Source organism: Meleagris gallopavo, chromosome 8, assembly GCF_905368555.1.
Source record: "Meleagris gallopavo chromosome 8, MGAL_WU_HG_1.1, whole genome shotgun sequence".
Lineage (NCBI taxonomy): Eukaryota > Metazoa > Chordata > Aves > Galliformes > Phasianidae > Meleagris > Meleagris gallopavo.
This window is the reverse complement of record NC_139411.1, coordinates 23,442,342-23,458,028: the sequence shown is the minus strand read 5'-3', so window position 1 is coordinate 23,458,028 and position 15,687 is coordinate 23,442,342. Positions and strand designations below refer to the sequence as shown.

Genomic DNA, 15,687 nt, shown 5'->3' with positions numbered 1-15,687 from the left:
GGCTGTCAGGCAGAACGAGGTTTTGTGTTCAATCTCTACTCCCACAATGGGCTATTCCAGCCAGGGTCCATGCAACCACACAAGGTTAAAGTATTTTTTATCCTCACTTGATAAAAATTACAAATTGTCCTGCTCACTCACAGATCACTTAAGTTCATATGAGATTTCTGAAAAGAAAACAGAGACCATCTCAGCAAATTGTGATTTTTATTGTATTTACAGCAGAATTATTACAATATTCTACAGAAAGCCATGAAATCAAATTAATTTTAAAAACAAGAACAACAGAAAAAAACAACCAAAACTGTTGTATGGCTGCTACTGCAAGTTCATTTCCATGAGCTAAAGATACAGAGATCCTTTGCCAATTATTCATCTGGCTCATGATTTTTGGTTGCTTCCTGTAAGGCAAAATGACTTGGTTTGTTAACACAAAACATTCAACAAACTTCTGGTACAACATGAGCTTGGAGCTGCCCAGGATTTTGAGGTTTTATTACACAACAGCACTCTGCTTGGCTTTCTTACAGACTGAGGGTATGACAGTTCAGCAGCTCTCTCCTTCTGGCTTCTGTTCTTTCCACCATTCTCAGCCTAGCTGATAATCCATAAGAAAGAGGCTCTACCTAGCATGGAAACTGGAAGAGATTTTGGGAAATGAGAGCATCTTAGGGCTCAGTACCTCCCTTCTGCTTTCACCAGAGTGGAAATAGGTGGTTTTAAGCACATTTTACTTAAGAGCTCTTCTCCTTTCTCCAGAGTCCCCAGCTGCCCTTTCAGTAGTGCAGTAGTTACAGAAAGTTGCAGAAAGGATGAGGACTGAGGTGAGAGGAAGGGGATAGAGAACTAAAAGGTCTGCAAACAATATCCCCTTCCTAGCTAGACAAATGCTATGAAGTTTCTTTTTCCTTCCCTTTACCTGTTCTCATCTTTTGTAAGACTGAGAAATGTCCAGAGCATCCTCAGCTTGTCTGGGAATTAAGGTTAATTTTCACCAAGCATTATTCTGAATCTGATATGAAGCTGCTATTAGAAGTCAGGGAACAGGAACATGTGTGGACACATCAACATAAGGAAGTTTTTCTGAGATCCAGAAATACAGATCATGAAGTAAAATGACGGGATTGCAAATGCTAAGGACTGCATTGGCAGAGAATTATAGGATGCCACAAACAGCTGAACTCCAGTAAATGGGGAAACTACACAGATCTGTGTTGGGAAGAGTCAGGTTGAGTACCAGGGAAAGGTTCCTCACCAGAGGATCATCAGGCCCTGGAAGAGGCTGCTAGGGCCCAAAGCTGTCAGAGTTCAGCCAATACTCTCAGAAACATGGCTTGATTTTGGGGCATAGCCACCAACTCCTGTATTTACAAGGCCTCATCCCAAGAAAGCTAATTTAATGATGAAGAAGAAAAATTGTGAAGTCTGAATCTATCAGAGGCCATGAGCTTGCCAAGAAGATGGCCAACTTTTTTTTAATCAGTTGTAAATACAAGAGGACAACCACTACACTGCATTGTACTGCATGCACTTGATTGCCATTATTCATTTTCCCAGCTATGAGGTACAAGAGCTGCTCTCAAAGTAATGCCTCCTATTTTATTATGTTGCTCCATGATGTCAGAGGTGGTTGTTGGTGGGATGGCAGTAGAAGTTAAATCTTCCCACCAATATTCCATTACAGTTTATTGCCATGTGACGGATGGCAGCAGAGGGGCAGTCTGAGAGAATGGGTCTGATGTGGAAGAGTGGGTGAAGCAAAAGTGTGTCACTGAGTTCCTCCTTACAGAAAAATTGGCACCCAGTGACATTCATGGAGACCAAACAGTGGATGTGAGCACAGTGAGGTGGTGCATTTCAGCAGTGGCACCAGCAACAGGGAAGACAAGCCCTGTTGTGGGCAGCCATGTAGATTTATTTTTATTTTTATTTTTTTACAAGCATGGCATGCAGGCTCTTGGTCATTGCTGGTGTAAATGAAGCTAATGGGGGTGACTATATTGAAAAATAGTACATTGTATCTGAGAATTTGCTTTATCAAATAGAGCTGTAGCTCTTGTAGTTTCCATGGAAATTAATGACAGGCATTACTTTCAGAGCAGCCAGTGTAGTAAAACAAAGTTGATCACAAATCAATATTTGCTCGTCTTCTGAAGGGCCTGTAGGAAAAACAAGATGTGCCAAGAACTCAGCAAGCAAGTACGTTGTTCTGACTAAGGAAAATACACCCAATTTCCTTTGAGACTGAACTTCTGAAGGTTATTAAAGGGATTATGTGATATGATAGTAGAGAGATTGGATTTCATATCTCAGAAGAGCTCTGCCAGGCCTATGTGAGGCTAAATTCACTTGAACTGGATTTTCTGACATTGACATAATAGCATACACCTCCTCTTTTACATTGCACAATACTGGCAACAACTTTATCAATCTAAGTGTGTAAGTACCTAAGTTAGCTCCTGTTATCCCAGAATAAATGTATTTTCACACCAGACATCCAATCCCAGCACAGTTCACAAGACTGCAACTGCCCTCCAACTCCAGCCCTCACCAAGGACTCAATAAAGCTGCAATCACTACATTCAGTCCCTCCCTTCACCACAGAACTGTTATTTGTTTGTACAATTTACACTTGAGATCAGATTGCAGGAGCTTGTATGAAAAGGATCTTCAAATTAAAGATTTAGACAGAGGTAACTGCTACACCATTAACAAGTTATCACTGAGACTGCCAGCAGTGTAAAAAGATTAACATTTTTCTGAGAATTTAATGATGATAAAGGCAGAGAGAACCCAGAATGGGAGACCTGCTTGCCACGTCTACTCCTCAGATAAGTCACTGAGCCTACCGCATACAGAACTGCAAACAAATTCTTAAATACAGAGATGAAGATTACCTGCTGATTTTAGTAAGTCAATTTATGACAGCGGAGCTTAGAAAGTGAAGGCCGGAGACATATTTCACCCTACAGAAGAAACAACTTAAAGAACACTGCATTTTGCAATAGATAACGTTCTAGAGATACGGTATGTGAATTTACAATGGTACACAATACACTTTTATATAATAAAATGTCGGAAATTAGGGCTAGCTAATAAAGTAATTATGCTATCAAAAGTTACAAAATTTAAATTAAAACATGCATTTTCCAACTGTTGATACTGTGCTGTAAATGTTAAGTGTCTTCATTGAGAAAGTATAGCTTCAGCATCCAAAGATTTCAGCATCCAAGTTTTCAACCGTATCTGATTCAAATCCTATGTTAACCTAAGAGTTCATTCACATGCATCAGTGCTGTTCCCACGAAATGAACACCATATCACGTTCACCAGCTTCACATTTAATGCGAGCTAGCAAAACAAATGTTACAGTTGATGCCCAAAGAGAATAGGAAGTTAGGCCTCAAATAACAAAGTAAATACTATTTTACAAATTTCACACGGCATACCAAAGTACAGCTTACAGTACTGTCTCGATATGACTGCCACCAAAAGGAGTGCAGTAAAAGTGACCTAACACACTTATTTCCCTACCAGCTATATAAGAAACATTTCAGACTTTTTTCACTGCAGATCAGTCAGGTAAATAACTTATTGTACATCTATAAACTTGAAAAATAAAAACCATCTATGTTAGTATGTGGCAACACAAAAGCAAAAAAAAAAACAACAACAAAACCAACAACAAAAAAACTCAGCTTCATTAAGAATTTTGTCTATATATTTAACTTAAATCTTTCTATAAAATAAAATGACTAAAGCAACAACAACAAAACAACCAACTCTTAACACTTGCAATCAAATCAAGACTCTGCTATGGTTACCTGTAAAAATGACCACCCACCTCCATGCTCTGATGGAGTTTAAACAAACAGGCTTTGGTGAGAACAGAAAGATGACTCTACCCTTTACAGGTACAGTTAGAGAGACCACGTGCATTTTGCACATTGCTTTCTAAAAAATACATTCTACAGGTTTTCCATTTGTAGAAAAAATCACCTGTAATAGGTTGGAAATAAGGAAATTAATAAATCATGTATTTTAAAGTTAGCATTTCTTTCACCTTTATGTATTTTAGTGCAAAATATTTTAGGGTGAGGATTTACAACAAAAATGGCAGTAGCAGCAAGAAATCTTCTGTTTTGTACAGTAACAGCAATGCAATGGAGTATTTGTTTTGTTTTTAAATGACAAAACACCACCCTGTCACCAGGATTAGCATACCAAAGTGTTTCAGGCACTGTCTTTATTAAACTAGCACCCCATTTCATTATGGAACTAATGGACAAAACGCACAATGGAGATCAGCTCAATTTAATTTATGCCAGAGGTTTCTCTTTTAAAAAAGTTGCAAAGGCTTTCACTGTTACCAATCATGTAAGCACAAGGGTTCATTTTTTTGGTTATTGGCATGCTCTGAGTAATCTGCTTCAGTCCTTGCTCTGAGAACACTGCTCAAGACTGTAACATTTTAAACCCCTCAGGGCAGTTTCAGTCCTGGAATTCTCTTGTGTAGAAATGAGACTTGAAAACACAGTAGCAGAACTAATATTACACCGTTTAAAAATTCACATAAACATTTTTTTGTGATAAGAAATATTATAATTCTCGTTCTAGACTTACTTTCTTAAAGTCAAAACCATAGATAACTTACTTTGAGACCGAGATTAAAAAAAAAACACGTATTCTTGAAACATCTGCAGGACGTCACATTACCATTATGCAGCAACTCCTTTTCTCCTTTCTTCCATTCAAAGAAGTTTAAAAGAAAAAAAAAAAAAAAGTGATCATGACACTGATTGTCTCCACAGAAAACAAAAAGTGCCAGGTCCTTTAATGCACACTGCAGTTAGATCACATTAGACGACAAGGATGAAGAAACGAAGAATTCCAAATATGAAAAACCTGCAGCAGTTCCCAGAGTTACGACCCAGTTGAGTGAAGGCTGGGGATTGGGTAGAATTTGGAAATCCGGCTTTGTGTTGAAGGGTTAAGGCATTCAGATTCTCCAGTCATTTTAAAGAAAACTTCCTGTTCCTGCAGTTTTCTGGCAAATTCTTCTTCCAGCGTCTAAGAACAAAATCGGATTGTCAGAGGAATAAAAGCAAAACACAAACAGCCTATTACACTGCTGCCAGTCTGATGCAATGTAACTGCACGCACCATTGCAAAAAGTCACCTACAATTATCAGATTGCAAAACTACCAAGTCCCAGCAACATAAGAACCAACATCATCTGCCTGTAGGTTATTCTTTAAGTTGTGTGAAACTCTGGAGCTTTCCAGTTTGAAATTAAAAAAAAAAATAAAAAAAAATCAACTACCACAACCACTCTCTTTGTTACTGAGCTCTCAATTGTAATATCCTATGGCCGCTGAAATACATTCCTAAACCAGATTTACTTCAGCTGTTTTATATGGAAATACATACTCGTGCCCTGCAAAATGAACACAGTAAGAGCCTGATAACATGCATGCCTTCTTTATTGCACATATTTCAGCTTCTTTCATTACACAGTGAACTGTGGCAGTTTTGTACAGTTGCTTAGTTTTCCTCTGCGTTATTTTTTGTAAGGTCCGCATTTGCACGATTTAACAATTCCTTATTTTCTGACTCGTGACTGCTCCAATTTACCTTTTTTCTTGGTCTCAGTTTCTCTCTCCATTCCTTCAGTTCTTGGCTGTGCTCTTCATCTAGTTCTTTGAGCTTCTGAGTCTCGTGTTCAACCAGTAGATGGCATTTTTCATTCTTAAAACAAGATGAAGATAATCCTTATAAAACTAATTCAGATTAGACAACTCAATGTTGGTACAGTGACATATGTTGTCCTAATTCTTTTTAATTAGCTTATTCTGTGTAAACACTGACGTACATAATTACAAGATAAAAGTATGTTACGAGGTTGCATTATCAAAAGCTGATCTTTCCATCAGAACCAATTGAGATAAGAAATACTTGTAAATCCACACCATTGACTGGCACTAAAGGAGCAGCTGACAGCGTTAGTCAGCGCTGAGTTTACAGCCTAATAGTGCTATCCGAGGTCATGCAGCATTTCTGCTTTGCTTCCTAAAGAAAGTTTTTTAATTTATTAAAATTAATGACATTGGAAACGAAGCAGGATTTGCAGCATAGGAGCTGAGAATTTCAACTGTCAGTGCTATGGAGCTGAGCCTAACAAATGGGGTCTAGAGAGAGAGAGGTGCTTGCACTGAAGCAGCCTCAGAACACCCTGTAACGAGAAAGGTCATCAAATCACACACCAGCTTCACATTCTTTAAATTGTACACGCATTTGCTTAACTTACAGAGGAAACTTTGAAGCATGGCAAGTTAATAGTTAAGTATTTGGCTGCATCAAATCTTTGTATTAAGAGCAGCTGGTAATTGCAGCCCCTAAAACCCTTCTCGTTTCTATAGCTGCAGGCCCTACTGGGTCTGATGCAGAGTATGAAAAAAAGAAAAAAAAACAACCAGGAATAAAAAGCACTTGGCAGCTAAGGGCCAACTTCTCTTGGTTGGAGGCTCAGAGCAGCCCTAATCTGCTCAATTTTACTTGAGCTGAGTCTCATACAAGTTCCCACAGTATTTGGGGTTTTACTGAGGTATATTACTAGCACAGCCAGGGGGCATTCACAGGAGGCAAGAAAAGTGATCAGTAAATCTAGCTTCCTTGGCCACTAAAAGATTTGTATTGCTTTGAATGTCTTGTGGGCAGTGCCTGGTGCTGCCTACCTCTGTTGTGATTATTGACATTTGAGCAAGAGCAGGTTAAAAGGAGATGTTGCCTACACAGAACAGCACTAGGAACTTGGTAAATAGTCTGAGAGTGATCATTTGCTTATGGCTCATGATCTTCTTGGGCATAAAATGATTTCTTAGTAATGCAAGTTTCTGAGTCTGGTTAAATAGTACACTGCAGGCCTTTGAAAGCAAAATTGAAAGAATTCACGTGAGGAAAAATACAGGAAAAAATGTTTCAGGTTAGTAACAGACACATGCAAAGCAAAATCTTCCCACTGGATGTCTATCTACTATCATCTATTTTTAACCTGTAGCTGATGCAGTTCTCTGATGTTTGCTTCACACTGCAACTGAAGGTCCCGCATTTGATTTTCATGTTTCTGATGCTGCGCCAGTCTCTCATTTTTCTGTCTCTTTTCTTCTTGGATTGCAAACTACAATTGAAAAAACAATTTAGATTATGCCCCTAGAGACAACAATTTATCTGAATAGATAAACTGTATGTGACAGGACGAATACATACGGCATAGAGTATTACTGAATTGAATGATTCTAAAATATTTACATATTTTTAATGGCCATGAGGTGGAGGACTTGGTTGAACTTCATGAGGATCATGTCTGCCCCCTTCTCCAGCTTGACTGGTCCTTCTGAACGGCAGCAGACATCCATACATCAACCTAGTTCTGTACCACCTGCAGGCTTGTAGAGTGCATTCTGTCCCATGATCACATCTGTGTTTATGTCACATCAAGCATTTACACCATTAAGATCATTTTTGTTAATTACCTGCTTAATCTTTTCACGATCTTGATCTGGAGAGGCTAATGAATTAATTCTTAAACTTTTCTTAAACATAGCCATTCGAGTCTTTGCTTCACTTCGCTGGATCTTAGGCAGTCTGGCTCTTTCCTGAGTTTGCTTGTTCTTTAGCTCTTCAATAAGGCGCTGGTTGTATCTCTGCATTTGTTCTGTTTCCTAAAACATTAACCACATGGAAATGTTGCAGAATACCTCTTACATTAGAGCATCTCTTCTCATCAATGCACATGTTGTCTGAGAAATGAGACTCTGCCCTTATGATACCAAAGGGGCGGATGAGGTCTTCCTTTAATTCCAGAGAGCTCTGGATCATGCTCAACCCATAGAAAATTCTTTAATGTTTGAAGACAGACAGATACACTTTACCCATGGTTGCTCAACTCCTGAATTGTATTTTTTAAAGTGTCTGTGCTATTCAAGAGAAGAAGCTTCTGTAGAACTGAACTTCCACTATTGCAATGAAAGCAGCAGCCATTATGGGGATTAAAATACAAATGCCCAAATACATAGAGGTCAGTTTGCAGTGGAAGCCAATTCTGATCCAGTGACCAAGGAAATCCTATTGTCTTTCTCTGTATTGGGTTTAGATTTCCAAGAACTGTACTGCTTTATTTAGTATATTCTATTAGAAAAAAGTTAAATGCCTTGTAGTAAATGTGTTGCCTTCTGAGCTTTTACAGGATTTAGCTACACAGAGACAGATTTCTTGGCCCAAAGCTCATCTAGTTTCTCATTCTGCTCATTGAATTCCAGGACGATTTACTAATGATTAGATTTATTTAACCACAAGCCAAAACTCTATTAATTTTTATGCACAAGCACTATTTGTTATTTTGAATAGCAAAAGGATGGTGGTGGTTTTGTTGTTATTTTGTGGATTTCTTTTTTAAAGGAATCAAAAGGTAAAAATAGGACTCCTCATACTTCAATGTACTACTGTTAGTGAAGCAAGATCAAGGTTTATCTTTATTCCAACAGAAGTACAGAATCTATGCAGCATGGAAATACCCACGTGGGTATTGCCTAAGCAAACAGCTTCCACAGAGACTGATTAAAAAAAAAAAAGAAAAGAAGGAGATTATATTACACAGAAGAAAGTGTCAAAGTCAACACTGACCTTTTCATGCCTCTTAAGCAGCTGATGCCTCTGCATGAAGTACTGATCCTTCAGTTGCTGTTTGAGGAGCTGGTGTTTCTCTTGTAGATGTCGCTCCTCCAGCTCCCAGATGGCAGCTTCGCGAGCTGCAGAGAGAAGGCAGGTTTAGAAAGTACAACACAATCCTTTCTAACCCACCTGCAAGTGTATGTTTACAAGTGGCCTACAATCACATTTTAAGAGCAGTGCTATTCTATAAGCAGATTATTCCCTATTATCGTTTTATTGAAATGCAGCACAAATATCTACCTGTAAGGAAAGACTGACCTCTCATGAGCTGCTGTTTGCTGTTGAGGCAATCTCGTTCAATAGTGGCTAGTTCTGTCTTTTGCTGCTGAATAATTTTCTTCAGAGATGCATCCAGTTCTTGTTGCTGCTTCTGTACAAACTCCTGCTCCTGGTGAAAAGCAATGAATTAAATATTGTACTTCCAGCCACGTGGCATTTGAATGAAATTCCCAATTCTCTCAGAATGAGAGAACGATACACGAAAACAAGTTCAGCTACAGAGATTTGAGCTAACGTGCCTCAGCTACAGAATTATCTGTTGAATTTTCTACATATAGAGTAGACAAGAGAATGCTTAATATTTAATTATACTTTCAGAAATAAGACCAAGGACAACAGACTAACCAATAACCTACAATTCATTCCATCTCTCCTCTAAAAAAGCTGCAGTTTAAAGGTAGCAAAGACAAGCATGCTGAACATATAGTTGATCTCAGTTGTATCAACGGTTATGGATTTGTGGGTGTAAGAAAACAGAAGCATTTATGATTATTTTTTTTTTGCTTTGAATTATTAGGTAAAGCCAAGTTATTTATGTGTTAGTTTCAGAATTGCGTCTCAATGTCAAGTTGTTTATCACTTCATGAATGCAAAGATACTGACTGAGGTTTGAGGTCCTGTGACACTGCAAAGAAGACACCCAATGGCTTTTGTGGGAATTGCACTCTGCAGCACTACTGCGCTCAGCATGCCAGAGCTGACCTGGATGCTCACAAATGATTTGCCTCTGCGTGATGCAGTCTGTGTATCTCCTGCACCTTCCCATTGTCCAAGGTACCTCAGGCTCTGCATCACATCACGAAGAACAGAGAATAGTAATAGTCCACACTGCAAGAACATACCACTGAATTTCTTCTTTGCAACTATCAAGAAAACCCAACCTCAGACCACATCTGCCAGCACACAGGCATGCACACAACACACACTTCAAGAAATTAATGCAGATGTTTCTACTAGGACTTAAAGGTTAAAAAAACCCACGATGGCAGTGTCTTTCTGAGCCAAAACAGGCAGCTGAGGCATTTGCTGTTACACACAGTGAAGTTAAAGATGGCTTGCTGGATGGGAGATGGCGTGAGGCTGAAAATACTGCAGGTGAACACTGCAAGGGCCTCCTGAGCTAGTGATCTGTTCTCTTTTTACTGAGCCTTGCTAAGAGCCATCAGCAACATGCAGAACTACATGTGAATTAAAAATACTTTGTATTATGACCAGGAGAATCTTGGTCTTCATTTTCATGCAACGTTACCGAGAAATAGACAAGTCTTTCGTGTCTCCCAGTGGGCAGCAGAGTTAAGCTTACACAGACAACAGAAAACCAGAGGTGGAATAAGTTGCTGCAAGTTCAGAAAGGAGCAGAGCTGAGGGTACAAAACAGACTGGGAGGCCAGGTTTGTGAATGACATCAGGCATTCCTAATCAAATATATGAACTGATGGAAAAACTGTTGTGTTTCCCTTTCTAGTTGGAAAAGGAGAAAACTAAAAGTTGATTTTGAGCAAGCAGGCACAGAATTAATACTATGTTTGATCTCCTAGTAATCTTTTTTTATCTGGAAAGTGCAGAGCTGTTCTAGTATAGTCACAGTCAAAAAAGTTATGCTGGGGATTTACTGTCAATCATTTAAATATTGCTTCCATATCTACCTAGAACACATTAAAAAAACCCTCAAAACACACACAAAAAATCCTTGCTAATTGTTAGCACTGAGGTAAACCTGGCAATCTCAGAAAGCAGTCATGCAACAAAGATCATAGATCTTACCCAGAAACATGCTGGATGGTGCAAAAGCCAGTTTGCCTCTTTAAAATCACTGCTTGGTTTTGCCCAGTATCTTAAACCAGGATCTTTACAGTCCAAAATTTCACTGCACACACAGCATTCAAGTCACACAAGTGTTTCTCACATGTGCTGAACAAATAAACACCTGAGAACATTACTGTATCACCTTTGTGAGAAACTTGAGTGCTCTGCCCAGAGTTAGCGATGCTGTCCTTTTATTATATATAGTGTAGTTATTTGTGCTAACTTGTTTGGAGGCAGCAGTGAAACTGATCAGCACATATGAGCAAAAAGAGAAGAGAAAACATCTGGAACATTAGGGAAATAAAACTTCTTGGTTTGTATTTCGGGACTTACATCCTGCATTTGTGCGTTGAAAAGCGTACATGAAGACAACTGAAAAGACTGAATCATAACCTGAGCAACGCCCTGTGGGACACAATGTACTTCCTATGTCAGAATACAATGAAATATAGTGCTGGTCTTAAAAAAAAAAAAAGAAGCAGCGAGTCTCTGCTGTGTGTCAATAATATACATTTAAAACCTCAAGGCTAATGGAACAAAATAGACACAGAGAATTTTTGGATATTAAAATGGAACATTTGCACTTTGTCTACTACTGCACCATTCCAAGTAAGGATCTTCCACCTTTAAAACTTTCTTCAACAAACTGAAACCAGCAAAGGAAACAAAGTCATCACAAACATTGCAAACATTCAGTTCCTGAATTGTTTCCTTAACAACATCAGAGACACAAATCCTCAGCATGGAGAGTGCTGCAACTCAATCAAATTCTATGCCGGGAAATCCCCTCCTGAACAGGACATGTAATCAAACAACGTTGCTGTTATTTTCTGCCAAGTCACTCACATGAACATTTAATCTAAGTTACTCGATCCAAAACTGCTCTGTTGTGGGCAAATTTGCTCTTGTACAGGCTATGGCCACCACAAACACATTCTGAAATATTAGCAAGCCCCTTTCCAGACAGCTCACGTAAAGGCAGCAAATTTGAAGGCATGAAGCTACAATATCTTCTAGTTTCCATTCACCTGTGTTTAGGCATTATATAAACTCATTTGACCTAATCTTTTAGAAGGAGACTTTTCACAAGGGCATGTAGTGATAGGACAAACAAAAAGAAGGGGAGATTTAGATCAAATACTCTCTGCCCCACAGGGAGGTGAGGTGCTGGCACTGCTGCCCAGAGCGCTGGGTGCCCCATCACTGGAGCTGCCCAAAGCTGGGTTGGATGGGGCCCTGGGCCCTGATCTGGAGAGGGCACCCAGCTCATGGCAGGGGGTGGAACTGAACAGCCCTTAGGATGCCCTCCGGCCCAATCATTCTGTGATCTGTGATAATCTATTGTGCTGCTTAGAATGATGCCTTGTGCTTACAGATCCTATGTGTTTTCCACCTCTGTGATTATATTACTCAAAAAATAACTTCTTTTATAATTTGATGGACCTGTGGAAGTACTCACAGCACATAAAAGCACTGCAGTGGAACTTGTCATAGTAAAATACAGTTTTCTGACACACCATACATAATGTTACGCTTAACAGCACAAACCTGGAAGTCACTGCTCCTGCATTTCTACACACTATACTGTATGGGAAGTGATAGGGAAGTATTTGAAGAAAGAGCATACATAGAGTTAGTCTGAGTTAAGTTTCATATTCACTCAACAACAACAAGTGAAATTATGGAGCTGTGCAAATACTGCTGCCTTTTGTATTTTAGTAGCTTGAAGCTGCCGCTGTTACCTGAGCATGCTGGCTTTGTGCAAGCTCCTCTTTCTTGCGTTTCAGGAGCTCTTTTCTCAGCTCTTTTGGTGCTTTCTCCACTTCACAAAAAACCTACAGTGTATATAAGCATGCAGAAGGTGGCAAAAAGAACACTTTCTCCGCAGCAAGCATTATTGTGAACATAAGATGTGCAGATCAAGCACTAGAGGTATACTGGAAAGCGTGCAATACTTCAGTGGCAGGGATGTTAGTTTAGTGAAAAGAGCTTAGTGAAAAGAGACAGAGCAATGCATGCTTTAGGTATGCCAGTGCAGGAAGGAGGTGTATAACAGCTTCTTTTTGCATGCACATGCTGTCTGGTGCTCTCAGAAATGGCAGTTGCTTGCTTTTTCATGCAGCAGCTAGAATAGGCAATAGTTGAGAAAAACACCACTTGCAAAAGTGGTATTTTCTTGAAGCACTACTGTAAAAGGGACTGCAGAGTATGATTATTTCACAGTAAAGCTGTGAAAAATTGTTGGAAGCTTAAATAAGTCCTCAGTAAAGAGAGCCATTTCTGACACTATCCAGAACATGAATTTATAAGATGCTCTTGTTAAGCATCACAACCACAAACAACATCTATGCAGGGCAAGTCTTAACAATGATCATAGAAAAAATATTAAGTGGTTGTAAATGTTCAGAAGAATTTAAAAGCAAAAACCACCAATGACTAATTGTTTTTAAGAAAGTTTTCGGTACACATGCTGGAATGAAACGGTTTCAGTTTGAGACAGGAATAGAAGAAATATAACCTGGCTAATCAGGCTAATATGCACATGAATCCGTTACTTTGCTGATGGTCGTTTTGTTGTGGGTTTTGTTTGCTTTTGCTGTTGTTTTGTTTTGTTTTTTTAAATTGTAAGAATTCAAAAAATGAACACTGCACACACCTCAATGTAGCACGGGTAGCTTAGAGCACCAGCTGCGTTTTCCTTCAAACTCTAGTTCGCCCTCTTAAGCTGTAAATACAAAGCCCTACAGCCAGAAACAAATGTCTGTTTGTTTAATACTGGAAGCATCATCAGAAAACAGAGTCCAAATCACCACATGCTATTCCTGTTTCTGTGAAAGAATTGCTTTTAGCTCAGAGCAATATATAAAATTCTTCCCGCTTTCCCATGTAGGACCCAATCACCAGTAAACAGAAAGAGACTCAAAAATGCAAGAGGTTCCACAAAAAGAAGAAAATGGTTATTTACAAGCATACAGTTCACACTAAACACAACATTTTTTTTTTTCTATACACTTTTGTACTATGGGATCATTCTATGCAAAAGTACGGGCAGTACAGTTTTTTTTTTTTTTTTTAAAGAAATCTCTGGAAGTCTAAGAGCAAACACTGGAGACATTTATATACAAACAAGCACAACAAAAATTATCTGAGAATGAAATAAGGCAACTTCTATGATACTAAATACACAAAGGTACACCACTCCTCTTATTCGAATGCAAATAAATTAACAGCATGAGGTGTCAGCGTCACTTTGCCTAAGCTCTACAACACACATGAAATTAACTGGAAAAGATTTTAGACCATCAGATTTTCTTCTCTTAGCTCTCTCTTAGGAGTTAAAGAACAGAACCAACATAACTGACACTTCAGATAACAGCACACAGGGTTTTGGGAGACCTAACCTCAACCATTTGCTGTGGCCATACTCTTTGTTTTCCGTACAACCATCCTTGCCTCTTACCTCCTTCTTCTTGTTCTTCAGCATGTTCTGGAATTTGGACAGCTCTTTCTCCTGCTCTGCTTTGATGCGCTTCGCTTCATCTCGTAACCGATTTGTGTGCTCCTGCTCCAAGCGCTCTATTGTCTGCTTCTGTTGCTTCTCCAGATTCTCTATTTCTTGGTCGTACTGCCGCTTCTTACTCTGTTAAGACAACAAAAAAGCACAGCTGGCAGGCAGTACGTTCTAGCATATGAGCTAAGGACCCCGTAATGCAAACCCGTTGCCGTTATTAGCAAGAATGATGACTGAACCATAGCCATCATAGAAGGAAATGCCTATATTGTTGCTACTAGCATTCTGCCGACTGTCAAGATGACACATTGTAAGGGCACCAAAATTCAAAAACTCACTGTCATTTCCTGTTCAAAACGCCTGTACATCTGTTCCCGCTGTTGCAGGAGCTTATTGCTGAGCTGCTGTTGGGCTCTCTGCTCCTCTTTCTGAAGAAGCCTCAGTTCTCTCAGCTCCTGACGCCTAAAAATAAAAAGAAACAGTTCATATTGACAGGAAAACAGAAGAAAATTACAAAAGAAAAAGCACTGACAACTTAGATCCAGTAAAGCTAGTTTTGAATCCTCTCATTGAGAAACAGTTTGCATTTATTTCTATGGACAGAAAAAAAACACAAGTCCTCAAATATGACAAAAAACAACTGTTACGTTCAAGACACTGTAATCTCTTGCAAAATTTACTTTTGGAAAAGCTTACCGCAGAAATCTCATTTCTTCACTTTTGGAGTCATTTTCAGTAACTATTTTGGATGTTGTTACACTCACTTCTACTCCATCAACAACAAACTTCCGAGTTTTCTTTAAAGTTTTCTTCTGTCTCCTGGTTTCCTGAATAAAGCATAGGGAAATTGGTCTGTATTTAAGCTGTATTCACTCTTCCTTTTTTTTTTTTCTTTTTTCTTTTTTTTTTTTTTAATTATCTTAATATTAAATTATTTCAGTGTTTGTATGGAGGCATCCTGTATAGCAATCAGGGCATCTTGCTTATCAAGTACCTGATTTACTTAGTGAGAACTTGAAAAATTGTCACGAAATGAAACATTCTTTACTCAAAGGAAAACTGATTATTGGTTATCCAAATTGCCATTCAGAGGAAAAAATAACTGATAAGCCCTGACCAAAACAGACTCAGTTTGATTTTCAAGAGCTGAAGAGTCACAATTACTGCCTGCTTTTGCCTATAATTTTTCTCAGTCAGCAATAAAGGAATCTAATTGAGAAAATCAACACTGAAACCCAGCGCTGTTTTACTGATCTGCTCACCTGCGCTTTGGAAATAAATGCAATTAGCAACACGCTGTTGTTTTGGTTGGTTTTGATTTTAATTCTTACAGGACGGCAGCCAGTACTCACGTGATGAGG

At 38.9% G+C, this 15,687-nt stretch overlaps 1 protein-coding gene across 4 annotated transcripts in view; it reads right to left on the bottom strand.

Moving 5' to 3' along the window:
- Positions 1-190: 190 nt before the first annotated feature.
- The window catches only part of SLK (STE20 like kinase), a 46,974-nt gene continuing 31,477 nt past the window's right edge, over positions 191-15,687 (bottom strand). For 3 of the 4 annotated variants that reach the window (XM_085229161.1, XM_085229160.1, XM_031554501.2), the window contains 10 exons: positions 15,023-15,153; positions 14,665-14,788; positions 14,276-14,455; positions 12,558-12,650; positions 8,989-9,118; positions 8,683-8,807; positions 7,533-7,721; positions 7,052-7,177; positions 5,635-5,748; positions 191-5,070 (listed from right to left, as the gene is read on the bottom strand). In XM_085229161.1, the coding sequence (XP_085085287.1) occupies positions 4,924-5,070; positions 5,635-5,748; positions 7,052-7,177; positions 7,533-7,721; positions 8,683-8,807; positions 8,989-9,118; positions 12,558-12,650; positions 14,276-14,455; positions 14,665-14,788; positions 15,023-15,153 (1,359 nt within the window). In that variant the 3' untranslated portion in view covers positions 191-4,923. The remainder of the gene's footprint in view (positions 5,071-5,634; positions 5,749-7,051; positions 7,178-7,532; positions 7,722-8,682; positions 8,808-8,988; positions 9,119-12,557; positions 12,651-14,275; positions 14,456-14,664; positions 14,789-15,022; positions 15,154-15,687) is intronic. The other variant, XM_085229162.1, reaches the window with a different exon arrangement.